The sequence below is a fragment of the Crassostrea angulata genome, chromosome 5 (genome assembly GCF_025612915.1).
Source record: "Crassostrea angulata isolate pt1a10 chromosome 5, ASM2561291v2, whole genome shotgun sequence".
Lineage (NCBI taxonomy): Eukaryota > Metazoa > Mollusca > Bivalvia > Ostreida > Ostreidae > Magallana > Magallana angulata.
The window spans coordinates 54,356,130-54,371,319 of record NC_069115.1 but is presented as its reverse complement, the minus strand read 5'-3'; the positions used below and the strand labels follow the sequence as shown (position 1 = coordinate 54,371,319).

Here is a 15,190-nt window from a genome sequence, read left to right as displayed (position 1 = left end):
TGTATCGCCAAATCTGTTGCGCATCAGGTGTAGCCTTGATCAACCGACCCGCAGGTTCCGTGTTTCAATAAGCAGGTACTTTTTTTTTCATGAAAAACGGTAATATTTATAAAAAGTTGATCCCCCCCCCCCCCCAAAAAAATGAAATTTTATGTCATTTTCAAGTAGAAGACTAGCTAGAATTTCATATCTTTAATTAATTTAGATAAAATGAACTAGTCCGAAATATCTGACGTTTTTCTGGCTTTTTTAACGATTTTGATATTTACTTGCCAGGAAAGTAAATATCAAAATCGTTAAGTTTTCCTGGCAAGTAAATATCAAAATCGTTAAAAAAGCCAGAAAAACGTCAGATATTTCGGACTAAAAATGAACTTGTATGCAAAACATTTTCCCAGGTGTGACACAGAAATATTATTCAGTCAACAAAATACCCAACTACAGTTGTGTACATGTACATGCCCCTAAGCCAGCTAGAGTTCGATCACCAATATTTCTTATATGGAACATAATCGGTCAACTTATGTAATGTTTTAAATTCAATAGAAATCCCATCAAACCAAGAAAGTCCTCCTAAACAAATAACTGTGAATGAAATTTTCCTCCTCAAGTTGTTGACAACATGACTTTCTAAGACTCATTAGTTGTTGACAACACAACTTTCTAAGTACTCATTAGATGATTCATGACACTTTATCTGACTAATGTAAATAACGCTACCATCTGTGCCTTGTTACCATTTATCACAAATTGCGTCTCTTTTCTTCTTTGCTATTTTTTCCCTTTAGTCACTTTTATATTAAAAAAAACATATTCCCTGGAACTTATAGTTTTTCTAATTTACAAAAACACAAAACCCTTCTTTTAAGTTTTTAATCGCATCTTTAATAACATTATGTTACATAGCATTAACAAATTAAAAAATATATATACTGTCTAACAGAAAAAAATGAGTAGTTCTCTAAAAAGTAACAAGAAGAGTAATAAGAAATTTGTGTAGTTGTTTGTTCACAGTCACCTGACAAAATCTGTCTCTCTCTCTCTCTCTCTGGCATTGTTCAACAACTAAGGAATGTCACATAGGGTATCACAATACTACAGCCTCCATTTCAGTTTTTATACTCAGCAGATTCTAGAATCCTCCACTCTTATTGGTCAAAACTTGTACATTGCATAATTTACAACATCCCTTTCACAAACAGCACTTCTTTGTAAAAACGTCAGTCTATATAATGTCATACACCCAATTCATCTTAGACTCATCTCTACTGAAAATACACTGAAATATCAATCCAATTCATACAAAAGAAAAGTTTGAAATAAAGACACCTATTAGAGATCTGTTGGGATTTTGACTTGTAAAATAAGAGCTAATATCCATCTACGTATGTACAGTTGATACATAAACCGATCATAACCATTCACATGTAAAGCGTTAAGTCTAGTTTTCCATGAAATACATGTACAATCATAAACATACACATGTAAAGCATTATTTCTATCACACAATGAAATAACATGTAAAATAAATGACCCAATCCTTTCTGGAAGAATACAATGAAAACATAATAACCAGACAGACGATGCTTTTCAAGCAACAACACATAATGAACAAAAAAAATGATACCAAGCCCAGCAACTCTGGGCTGCTCAACTATAACCATCACATAAAAGACTAGAACTTTGTGTAATATGTAATGGAACTCTCCTATTTGTATTATTGATTTAGAGTTACTCCCCTTTAAATGTTGTATTGCTCACTATATTTTAGGCTTCATTACAAGCAGATTGCCAGAATACATTCATATTGCAAAACTAGACATGATGTAATTAATAAATTACAAAATATACATGAATAGATAAATCATTATGCAAATCTATTTATTGCAGACAGACAATATGAATAGCAATGCAGTAATACTTAAAGAGACAAAAAATATTGTGTTTTGTTCATGATTCTTCTGAGTATCAATAATCTGAGAGAAAACAATTTCTGTGACAGTTGCATAGACAGAAACCAATTTGTACATATATAAACTGTATATATCAAAGAAAGAGATAAACACTTGATTTTCAAGTTAATCTTTTAACAGTTTCATCAAAAATGTATATCATATTGTAAATATATTACGTCTTAAATGACACTGTATGAACTTTAAAAATAACTGAACAACATACATGCAGTAATAAGGATTTTTCAGCAAATATAAATTTTCAAAATTCATGTACAGATTCTCTTTTCTATTAAAAGACAAGCCTGAAATCTGCATGTATTACAAGTACAAGTGATGATCATTCATCAACATTGATCATATCTTAATCTTGTCATGCATTATTATTGTGAAATAAACTATCAAAATGAAAAAATGAAATGAAAAGTAACACTTGCACTTGTTATGAACAAGGTTCATGTGAAGATGCAATAAACCTCTTGCTGCAGTAAAGGTTTTTCTAATATTGTTACAAATTAATGGCACGTTAAAATTTAATGTTTTCAGTATAAAGCTTGATAGAAAACAATTGAAATAGATACAACAAATGGTACAATATAACCTTATTTGTGTCTGAAAATTAATCACCACCTTCTTTTTCCTTTTTTGTGTCAAAGTAGCATTTTGCATCTGATAAAAAATCCTATATATTTGCTTTATTTCCAAAGTACAAAATTAATGACTCCATATTGCAATAACAATTGCCCACATGCTAAAAAATTTCTTATTTCAAGGTCTGTAATATTTCTTTCAACATTTTGACCCCTTCTTCTCAATGAAACCAACTTGTATTGCATTCTGACCCTTGATTTATGGGTAATTCTTATGTTTGTCTCATCGTTTTCCATTCTGTCGCTGTCGGCTATTACTCTGCATCAGGTTCCGCAGTTTGACGAGATTTTGTTGTGTGGTTGCGTCATCAGGCTTTAGTTTCAGTGCCTCTAAGTAACTCTGCTCTGCCTTCTCCAGCTTTCCATTGAAATGATACATCGCTCCCAAATTCATGTGAGCTGTTGCCACCTATTAAAGAGAAGATAACCTATTTCATGAAAAATATATCCTGAGTTATCTTTCTTTGAGCACAATCTCCAACATTAATTTTCATCTCGGTAATAGTTTAGTACTCACATTGGGTTTAAGCTGAACGGCTTTCTCGTACAGTTTTTCTGACGCCTCATTATCACCATCTTGTCTACACAAATAGGAGTATGTAATTTAGTGGCTTTGTTTAAGACTGTGAGGTAACTTGTTTATCAAAAACACACAATGTTTATTTCAGTGACAGGTGAACCACCGGTCAGCTCACAGATTTCCAAAGTACTAATTACTAATTACTTCACCTACGCAGACTTTTTCCTTATATATTCAAATTATCACATATTTTGCAATAACATTTAAGAACAACAAGTACCATATTTATTTCTATAAAATAGGGTCAAAAACAGTTTAAGTGAGAAAATATTGGGCAAAACATATTCTTGCATACAAAACGGTCATCACATGTATTCCAAAACTACCTAAGTCCTAGTTCACTAATACTACTTCACAAAAACACATGAAAAAAAAAACCTTTTTCACTATCACCAATGATAGTTTTAATTAAGGAAAAATGTGAATCAGAGAAAAGTCTGACAATAAACAATGGAGTATCAAAGACAGTTTAACTTCTTACCTGAGAATGTTAGCCGCATTGAAGACGAGTTCAAAGTCGTTCGGAGACTTCTGGATGGCTTGTCTGTACATGGCAGATGATTCCTTCAGTCTACCAGTTTCCCCCAGGAACTGGGCTACAACCAAAATTATTTTACTCAGAACGGGGTTGACTTAATTCCTTTTTATAACAATTTGTATTTGGCAGTATATATATGTAAGAATTACAAATATCCTACAATTACAGTAAAAAAAGACAGAAGAAAGAATGAATAAAAATATTTCTACATGGTAAATGCATGTGTAAATTATTGGAAAAGTGTTAAAAATTATTATCCTAGTTTTTAATGTTAAGTAGTTAAACTGTGGTTTCATCAAGTTTCGATAAATATTAATTTTCGTGAATTTCTTGTTAGGAAATCAACAACGAAATGTCCTTTAACTAATTAATTTAATTAATTAAATCAAAATTAAGTGTACACTGCATGATGTGCAATATTGCATTGATTGATCATTAACCATAAATAATTTACATATTCCTAATCCAATGAATTTCACTAAATCCACGGGAATTAATGCCCACAAATAAAACTAGTGAAATTCCACAGTACTGGAGGTTCGACCAATCAATGGGAGCTAAACAAAGTGTGTATGTTTACCATAATGGTGGTCCACCATCGTATCGTCGGGATCCAGTAGCTTTGCTTTCTTAAACCACTCCTCAGCTTCCTTAATCTGATTCTGAACAAAAACAGGAAACATTACTTAACTAAATTAATAAATCATTTCCTTTCTAACAGACAAAATTACATACTCGTATTTAAATACAGTATAATAAATCTAGCTTAATACAGTGAGAGAAAAAAACCACGCAATGATCTTTTCAGTAATTTATTAACTAAAGGTTATTAATGAAATAATAAAAAAATATGTCTTATTATTAATGCATAGATTCCCAATAATTAATTCTGAATGTACGTAATATTTGCAATATTTATTGGAAATAATCTGGTAACATTGCATCATCATGAGAGTATGTGTTAAAAACAAATGTCTCCATCCTTTCAAAATATCCATTAGACTATAATCCTGCTATTTACTGCATGCAACAAAAGAAAAATAAAATACTAGTACCAGTACACTATGTTGGAAATACACATTTCAACATTTTGTCATTTTTATTTGTTTTATGCACATCACTGTTGGATATTTGAATATCCAACTGATGGGCGGTTGGATATTAAAAAAATTCAACTGCCCATCAGTTGGATATTTATATATCCAACAACTGCTGATTGAATAGTGAAAATGAACATTGACTAAAAACAATGGGTGACATCATAGAAGTTTTTTAAGGTGATCTATAACATTCATATGACCAAGCAATAATATACTAGTACCATAAAGCATGAACCAGGAACATTAACTCTAAATAGACATGGACTGCAGATCCAATCTTTTTTTTTTGACCAAGGATAGTACATGTAATTTTTTGGGGTCATTATTTTGTTATGATAATCAGGGTCATATTACTTGAAAATATGCATATCATCAAAAAATAATATAAAGTAATTGTCTTTTTGCCTATCTTATATGTGCATGTATATTAGGGAATTCAACATGCAGACATGGGTAATCAACCTTAAAGTAGTAGTTTACACAGTGAGAATCAGGTTGGCTGGATGGCTTGGCCATGGTCAGGTGGGCTGGGAGGTGAACATCTAGCCCTTTTTATGAAATGTGAGACTGAGATTGCTCACCTTTTTATGAAAGAGTTTGGCCATGGTCAGGTGGGCTGGGATGTGGTCAGCCTTGGCCTTCAGGGCTTCCTTGTACCAGCGCTCAGCCTCCTCGGTCTGGCCAGTCTTCATGTACACCTCACCTGAACAAATTAACCAATCATATCACTTTTTTTGCCTGAACAAATCAATGAATTATATCACTTAAATTGCCTGAACAAATCAACAAATCATATCTCTTTATTTGGCTGAACAAATCAACCTGTCATATTGCTTTTATTTGCCTGAACAATCAACTAATCATATAACTATTTTATTTGATTTTAAGATTAAATGGTCAACCATACAACATAAAACAATGTGATGTGATGGTGTATTTTTTTTCAAACAGATACCGGTACATTGTACATGACAGAAACTGAGGAGAACAAAAAAGTGGTTAGGTGGTGTTTGTGTGGTTTTTTTTTCAAACCTGTATGACAAAACTGGGAGTACACTAAGGAAAAAAAATAAATTGACTTAATGGACATTACTTTCTGCAAGATTTTTTCAAGGTAATTCATTTTTCATCTGGATGCTCAAAGACTCACATTCAAATGCAAGAGAGATTTCAAAAGTCATTTATTTTAACAAGAATTTTTTTGGCAGTGAAAACAAATTTATTTAATTCCATCAATCAAGTATTTGTGCGTCATTGCAAGGGAACACAATTTGTATCAAATTCATTTTTTAATACTTAATAAATACTTAAAATGCTTTCATCATAAGGACACATTTTTTTCCGTGGGTAATTTCTCTTTTGGATAGCTTTATTAAGTGGTATATACAAAATTGAGACATAAATCACCACATACTTTCTTTTTGAAGTTTCAGTTCATTGCAATAAATAAATAGGTGAAAATAAGCAGTAATTTGCTAGCAAAAGGTATGCACTGCTCAATAAAAACACTTTAATGGCCAGTTATTTATGGGCAATATAAATTTCATCAAAGGGGGGAGTGTTTGCTAATTGCTAACAAATAATGTGCTATAAAACATCTCATGCACATCATCTTGTGCACGTTGATTTTATTCAGTCAGGTGTCCAAAATTAAAATTAAATGCATATTTCAAACAGCAGGGACAAGTCTCGTTTTAATTTTTACTTTAACACGACATCATTAGGGACGTATGATTTTCTCCCATGTGTGGTTGGTCGCACATTTCAAAGGCATAAATTAAAATAAATTAAAGGTACAAAAAATGCATCGTTTCATGCTGAATGACTGCAAATAAAATTTAATATCCTTTTTTTAGAGCTGAAATAAACCCCTGTCTTTAAAGCAATACCTGTACACATATGATGCAACTCCACTGTGAAAGATTTAAACCACTGTGCACTTGAATTTAAAATGACAAAGTAACGAGAAATTAATGCACAACTTTTATTCCCTTGCAGTATCGTGAACAATTTGATTGGGGCCCTGGCACTATAAATCTAAGACCTTTGCCGCTCATGGAAAAAATTACTTAAAATCCAAACAATGACTAGAAGCAGGCTAATCTGAAGTTTGGCCAGCATCCCCTACCCTTGTCTAAGCGGGGTGAGGACTGCAATTTATTTATCACTGAATGTAAATGGGATCTACATTTTTTTAGTGTTCTAAATTGCACAATTATATGTAACTCTAGAAATAGAAGGAATTTGATGAAGTGAGTTGGACACAGAAAATCATTATACCTTCAACACCTGCTGTTTGTATGGACGGACTTGAAACCTTATTAGAAATAAATGTGTTTTTTAAGTCTTGCATGTTTTGACAACTCAATAAGCGTTGTATAAATGATCTGGGCAGGACCTATCACTAGGAGACCACGGATCTGATCAACATTCTCCGTCAAACACATTAACCCACACCTCTCAAGCATTTATCTCCATTCTAACAATTCTTGAGTAAAGCTTGTGACATAACTGCAACAAAGTAACTGTAAAATTGAATTGTACATTCTAATATTTGCCTAAATTGATGTAATATACACGAAATAATAAGAAAGGTCACTACAGGTATCTAAAGTTACATAATCATATTGCGGGCACCTTCTTTGCATGCTGTCAATGCATGTTATATCCAAACTTATTATTTATACTTGTACATAATAACTAAGTTGTACATTGTATATAGGTTGTACATTATTAACAGTCATATTGTATGTAATAACCTAGCATATTGTATGTAATTAACTAGCATGTTGTAATTACCAAGCATGTTGTATATAATTACCAAGCAATTGTTATATGTAATTACCTAGCATGTTGCAATAACCAAGCATGTTGTATGTAACTACCTAGCATGTTGCATTTAATAACCAATCATGTTGTATGTCATTACCAAGCATGTTGTATGTAATTACCTAGCATGTTGTATATGGACTGAGGAGCGTAATAGCTGGGCCTCCTCCTCAACGCCTCCTTATAGACCTCCACAGCCTCTCTATTCCTCTCCTGCTCCGACAACATCCGCCCCAGATTGTACAAGGCAGAGATCTTCGTGTTTTCATGGAGGCGAGGGTCCTTAAGGCCAGATGTATCCAGGTCAGCGCAATGGCGATAAATCTGTTGTAAAATAAAAAAAATAAAAATCAATACAAAGTAATAAATACATACACTTTCAATTTGAAATTGGTCAAATCACGTCGTTATTGTGTCATATTGTAATTTTATGAATTGTCACTTTCAATTTGAAATTGGTCAAATCACGTCGTTATTGTGTCATATTGTAATTTTATAAATTGTCCTTGAATTTGTTTCCTTATTTTAACAGTAGATATGTTTATCATTCTTAGAAATGTTTATCACCTTTTCGGCATCAGCATATCTCCCTTGGGAAGCGTAGATGATGGCCAGGTTCAGATGAGCCACTACAACACAATGCATGTATATGTGTATGAAAAACAGTTATCTCCCTTTACAGAGCTTTCAAGAACATGGAATACAAGATTTTTTTTCAAAAACAACAAGTGTAAATCAGCTAGATTATCTAATTTCACAAAACTTTGACTATAGAAAGTATAGTCAAATTGACAAAATTTCTCTTCACAAGAATCAGTTATGATTCTAAAGGAATTGTAATTTCTATTAGAATTTGAGATTCGGCATCATAATATCTTCCTGGGTCATTAGACAAGTTCTTTAGAGCCATGTAATCAAAATATAATTATCTCTGTATATTCAAAGTTTGAATGAAAGCCCAGCAGACTGTGTAAATTCAAAATTTCCTTTTAAATAAAGCTGCATAAAAAGGCAGTTCTACGACACAATGAATCAGCAAGCAGGGCCATACATTTCAATAAGCAGGTTTTCCCCATGTCAATTAATTACATCAAGTCAATTAAAAGCACCCATGGCAAACCATTGGCCCTTGCCTTTTCATCTCTCACACAGCGGGCTGAAGGACAGAGTCTTTTGTACAGACAAACCGGAATCTGGGGATTCTTTGTAATCAAGAATTGGCCTGTATGGATTTATAGAAATTGCTTTTTCACAAATCACAGCGCTCTGCTCAATAGCTTTGATAACTGTTGCATAGAGGGCATGACGCTGGTAAAAATATATATACCGTCGACTCCCTACCGATGAAAATGGCGAGACCTCGTTATCGATAGTGAGTTTTCAATTTGTGTATGATTGAGCGAGCATAAGATGCCTGTTTTTCCCTTCAGAATGATAAAATTGTTTGCCAATGGGTTTATTTTCTTTAACAAGCACATACCATTTTAGCTACATGTTGTGAAAAAATTTTACAGAATATAATTATATTGTAGGCTGTGGTATTCTATCTGCCTGTCAAAGATTTATTTTGTAATATTTTGCAACAGAAGCTATTATAGTTAATTTTTTGCTTGGATGCTACTGAGCAACTCTGAACTTGACCTCTATTCATTGTGTTTGTTTTTCTCAAGATAAAGTTGCCTATTTTTTACAATAAGCAGCTGACATTATTCATCAGTTTTTTTAACCGGGCTGCTTAATATTTCACCAACTTACTGGTTAATGCTTTAACAGTAATTGGAGGCCTATCATGGGCTGTCATCATAACTCACAATCTACATTTATGTTTCTCTGCCAAGCCTCAAAGACTTAAGTTGTTATGCCCAGAACATTACAATTCCCTTGTACTTATTCTAGAAACTGGAATATTTGAAAAAAAAATTCTTTATATCATTATTTAGAAATTCTGTTTCCTGCGTCGTTCAGCAATTTTTATTTTTGGCAAATCGAAAATCTGTTTTCAAAGGTTTTGGTTATGGAATCCATAAATTTTCAAATCTGTTCCAGAATTTTTGAAAATAAGATTTCATGGGAAAATTTCTGAGAATTCTGAACTTTGATCGTCAATGCCTTGTGGCATGTTTCAGACAGTAAGGGCTTACTTGACAGCTTGGGTCTGTACTGAATCGCTCTCTTGTAGCTTTCTACAGCTTCTTCCGTTCTCTTCTGATCTTGAAGCAAGATGCCTCTGAAATGTAAATAAATTTCTCAATCGCTGCTTAATTCAAAAGACAAATGTGTGCATCATAAAAAGATCTTTGGCTGCCGATTCCGACTTCAAGATTTATTTGATGGAATACTGTGCCATCCACATGTTCCAAGGAATCTCTTAATTACATGTATGTATTAAAGTTAAAAAATTTGAAATATTTTTAATTGCAAAAGATGGAAATTGTTGAGAATTGTCGGGAGATGTATTTTGTGGATCATCTTAATGTACAGGTACAGAGTATCATAAAACTGTCTGATATATGTGTAAATAGTAAATCAAGACATATTTTTGGTATGGCAGGATGACCAAAAAGTTATATATACAAACTCAGTTTTCTGAATTTCTCAATAAGATCTGAAGGGCATTCATGCACTTTTGTGTACAAGAATGGGAGTAAATGCAACTCTGCCAACTCATTTTATTTTATTCTCTAAATATTATCTGGTATCCATATCCCCGTTTGTTTATTAAATTTCAAAATTTGTATAAAGGCACATTCACAGTGAACGGCTTCTGCAGACAAATCCTCTGCTCTTTCTATACAGATAATAAACCCATGCATTCCTATGATAATACGTCTTCTTCCATTGAGGGGATTAGCTTTTATAAAACCATCTTTCAACATCTCACCTAAAAGCTCCATTTCTAATGATCTACTGATTTTAAATGGTGATATGGTAATATAACTTCATACAAAATGCAAATATCTGCCTCTTCCATTAACAAAATGAATTGAACTTTACGCAAAATGGCACGAGTTTAGCACTACATCATACACAGGGTGTATGACCATATATTTTTTTGGCCGATTTTACAGGGAAGAGTGCATGTTGAAGTATTTAAATGCCCCAAATTTAAAAACAAAATTGTAAAAGTGACATAATATTTTCAAAATTAATATTTTATACTGTTTAAGCAAATCATAAAAGATAAATTTATACAAAGATAACATGCTAAAGAAATATCACATAATAATAAAGCTTGCATTAAGGTGTGACATTGTAAAATGAAATTCGGTAGTTCATGAAGGCAGAATTATACCTAACCCTTTGTAATAAAACTACCTGGGCACTTGCTTCACAGTTCTTTTTCAAGTATTCTCAGGTAACTGTGAACTAAAGAAGAAGTTGAGAAATGAAACTCTAACTTTTCAATAGTAAAACATTTTAAACGATGTTATCGTCTCAGCTATATATCATCTAGACACACGAAATCTTCATAGCGGAGAGAGAAAAGAAAATTTTTGGTTCGGACCACCATAACTTCCCATAATCCCTCCCCACAGTTCTACGATTACAGAAATCATGTGTCCTCTACCTCTTAATTATGGGTTGCTATTTATTTTCCTTGAGTAAATTTTGAACAGGTACCGATAATGCTGAACACATATTGACAGTAACTGAGGCGTAAACTGTTCATTTAGTAAGAGTCCTGGTCTCGGTGAGTCCGTGGATTATACAAACATGAGTAAATCCAATCTACAACCTGTCTAAAGTACATAATGGAGGCTTGAATTCTTGACTGAGGAAACAATAAAATGGCGAAACACTTTTCACGTCCCTACCCCAGGGGGTGCGGATTAGTGAGGAACTATGAAGAATCCTGTCAGTTTTATCTGATTACGTTCCAAGTGTGAATCCTTTAATGAGGTTCATCTCCTCTATAATTTTTAATGTGAAATTTCTTCAATACCGGTTTTTTTATTATGTTAATACAAGGTTATTGGGTAGACCTCCAGTATATTAACATATATTTTCTATACGTTTTATCACCTGGCTAAATGTTCTTAGAGCTGAAGAGGAGTATCGGTGATCATTTGGATTCTGTACATTATTGTTCAGCCTGATATTAAGTCTCCTTTTCATTAAGTTGGTGCTAATGCACTAGATACAAATTCCTATCCACAAAAGGACTGCTAGCTATCAATAGACCCTGCTCTTAATTTCTGCAGTCTACTTTGAGCATAAACTAAATTACAATGCTGATGCAAAGTATATTTATACGCATTCATCTTTAAGTATCTAAAGATTGGGCTGTTACTTACTTCAATACCTTAATTACAATTAAGTTAGGACGATGAGGTACAAAATTATTTTAACAAAAGCTTTTTTATGTTTGATAAAAAATACAATCACTAGAATTTTATAATAAAGGGTAGGGGGTGGGGGGGTGGGGGGGGGGGTTGGGGGGGTGATAAAACTGCAACTGTAGGGAATATAAATGATGTGGTCATGATCTACATGTACATGTATACAAGTTGTGAGCTGTAGCGTGGTGCTAGGTTCAAGTCCTTACAGGTTGTAGTGGGTGTCGGCCATGTTCCCTCGGTGTTTGAGGGCGTTCCTATAGGCTTGCTCCGCATCAGCCTTCCTCCCTTGCTGGTTCCATACGTTGGCCAAGTTACCCCACGCTGCAAAATACAACAAATTGTATCATATAATATTCGGACCAGATACAACAATAAATAATGGAGGGGAGAAGTTAATGGCGTATTAACATCCAACTAAAAATCCTCAATCTTCTAACAGATAGAAGTGATGAATATTGTATGATTGTGCTCTTTGGTATAAAATCTGAATCTCCTGTTTTATGGGTTTAGTGAAAAATGAAGTAACTGATAGGAATGGGGACTCAGTAGCCAGATGACGAGGGAACTGACACGGACCAATCAGATGTTACAACACAGGCCACCAGATGTCACTGCTGATCATCACTACTGGTAATCCTCAATTGATCGAGGCTTTACCCCGAGGCTAAGAGTCAGAAGACATGTAATCAAACATTTCTATCAACAGCATCAAATTCTGTAGAATGTGTTTCAATGGCAGCAAGCCCAAAGGAATTAAAGCTTTTACTGAACTATATCTACCTATATATGAATGACATTCCCAAGAAAAAAATGATTTTTATATGCACCAGTATGTGTAAATGAATTATTGATAATTTAAAGGTAGTGAAAATTTGGCAGAACATGCAGTTCTAGTTAATAGTATAAACAAAATGAGACAATATTTCAATTGCATATTCATATATAGACAAATTGTGGTAGATAAATAGTGAGCTTTATAAAATACTATGTTTTTCCTACAAATATTCCATCCAATATGGCCCTCAATTGAAAATATAAAGAGCACAGGGTATATATAATCAGTTATTCATCTCAATATTGTTCCTGGTAGTATGTTAAGTGATTATTATGTTCCTTTATAATGTATGGCATTCAGAAGACTCAACGCTTCTTAAACTAGCGTCAACAAACATGCAATGCCTCCAAATCAAGAATGACAGATAAAGAATGAAAGTGAGACAATCAGAATTAGATTTCCAATCTCAGACAATACCAGTCTACTTTTGGAATCCATATTTAGTAGGGCTGACAGATATCTGACAAATGGTGCCCTAGCAGGCAATGGTGATTTGTATTGAACCACGCCAATTCTCTGAGAAACCTGTGCATAAAGACAGTAATCATCGGAGACCTAGTGTTAATATGAAGGCAGTTGGAAATTCATACAGAATTAATGTCTACATGCAGACAGCAGTTGCATCTAATTATCCTAAAAAGACTGCATGTTTCAGAAATCTGCAATCAATTTGTCTGCTTAGTTAACATACCTTAAAAATTTTACCTGCATACATAATCTCCATATTTTATTAATAATAAATAGCAGAAACTAGAGAAAGTGAGATGCTTGTGACTCTTTTTTGTAAGGTGCGACAAAAAAACTGCTCACTTTAGCCTAACTTTAAAATAATTTATGAACTCTGCCTGCAGTCTTTCTTAGAAGGGATTTTTTGGAACTTTGAAATGGTTCCTATTTATTATGTTAGGATGGGTTAGAATGTTTTGTACTTTGACATGTTCCCTATAGTTTACCTTTGGCTGGGTTCGTTGACAAGCCTGAGCTGTAGAGATTCTCCTCAGACTGCCAGACTTTATTACGGAGCACAGTTCTCCCAGAATACATCATCAACAGAAGTCCAACACATCCCAGAATGCACTTCTTCTTCATCGGATCACTCCTGTATTTTTTGTATAAGCAATTAGCACCGTGAGACACAAGAAGACAGAACCCCATACTTGGAATATAAAGCACACGTTCGGCTATCACAAATCCTACGTAAAAGAATAAATTTGTAGCTGGAATGAACGGAAACACCATGAGTGATAAGGAAAGAATTGCGATGTCTTGAGACTTGTAGAGCGTGAACCCCGTCTCTGCTGGATCCTCCTCACTTCCTGTGGAACTGTTGGATCCACGCCGGGAATGTTTATGACGCTTGCCGTTATGAATGTATTTTGGGGTGCTATTTCCATGGTGAGACACACCATTCCCATTCTGATGAGACTTTATATGTATTTGACTACTACTTTTATGACTGTCTTTGTGTATATATGTCAACAAATTTGAAGAAAAATAAAATAAAATTGCGTAAAATGCAATTGAAAATAAATTGCGTATATCTGCTATGGACTCCACTAATGGAATTGCATCCATTGACCAATCGAAACTGAGCACTCTTGGACACACCAAGATCCACACATTGAGAACCGGAAGTAAAATGTATGTTAGAAATCTCGTGACGGCTGAGTCAGAATCTGACGCTGGGTTATCCGAGGGTGCAAACTCCGGAGGCTTGTTTCCCATGAATACAATCCGGAAAGCCACTAAAAGAAATCCAATTACAGCCAGATATAGAATTCCCTCTCGGATCTTCTTGTTTCCAAGCTACAAAAAAAAAAATGTAACAATACCTTTCTTTTTCTTAGAAATATAAAGCATTCTGGTAATAAATATGTACTGGTATATATATTTAAAATGTTAATATTATAAAACGAAGAACTTTATTAGCTTGTCCGAGTATACATGTACCATTTAATCATTAATTTTTATTTCTGAAAATGGCTGAATTCTTTATTGGAGTCAATTAGCTCTTTACTCAGTAAGGTGTACATATTCAATGTAAAATTCACAAAAGTTTGTTAAGTAATCTCTAAGTATCATAGGGTACTCTGCAAATACAATTTTCATAACCAGTTAAAAATCGGGAGAAAAAAATTATAAAAAATTCTGAGATGAAGATGGTTCTGTCGTATTTTATCATGATCAATGCCCTTATTTTCTCAAAAAAATCCCTTTCATCTTTACTGTAATCATCATGATACTCTACCATGAAAATCAAATTTGACATAATTATTATGTTATTGATAATCCAAAACAGGTTTTTGAGTAGGAAAAATACCATTGATCTGGTTCTGTGAAAATTATCATTCAACTTTATAAAACTT

The 15,190-nt window shown here is 33.5% G+C and overlaps 1 protein-coding gene across 1 annotated transcript in view; it reads right to left on the bottom strand.

Annotated features, from left to right (window-relative positions):
• Positions 1 to 859: 859 nt before the first annotated feature.
• The window catches only part of LOC128182719 (protein O-mannosyl-transferase TMTC2-like), a 29,611-nt gene continuing 15,280 nt past the window's right edge, over positions 860 to 15,190 (bottom strand). The window contains exons 3-12 of the mRNA XM_052851447.1: positions 13,778 to 14,630; positions 12,196 to 12,310; positions 9,791 to 9,876; positions 8,217 to 8,278; positions 7,772 to 7,973; positions 5,402 to 5,523; positions 4,301 to 4,382; positions 3,664 to 3,778; positions 3,120 to 3,183; positions 860 to 3,011 (exon numbers count right to left, since the gene is read on the bottom strand). Of these exons, the coding sequence (XP_052707407.1) occupies positions 2,826 to 3,011; positions 3,120 to 3,183; positions 3,664 to 3,778; positions 4,301 to 4,382; positions 5,402 to 5,523; positions 7,772 to 7,973; positions 8,217 to 8,278; positions 9,791 to 9,876; positions 12,196 to 12,310; positions 13,778 to 14,630 (1,887 nt within the window). The 3' untranslated portion in view covers positions 860 to 2,825. The remainder of the gene's footprint in view (positions 3,012 to 3,119; positions 3,184 to 3,663; positions 3,779 to 4,300; positions 4,383 to 5,401; positions 5,524 to 7,771; positions 7,974 to 8,216; positions 8,279 to 9,790; positions 9,877 to 12,195; positions 12,311 to 13,777; positions 14,631 to 15,190) is intronic.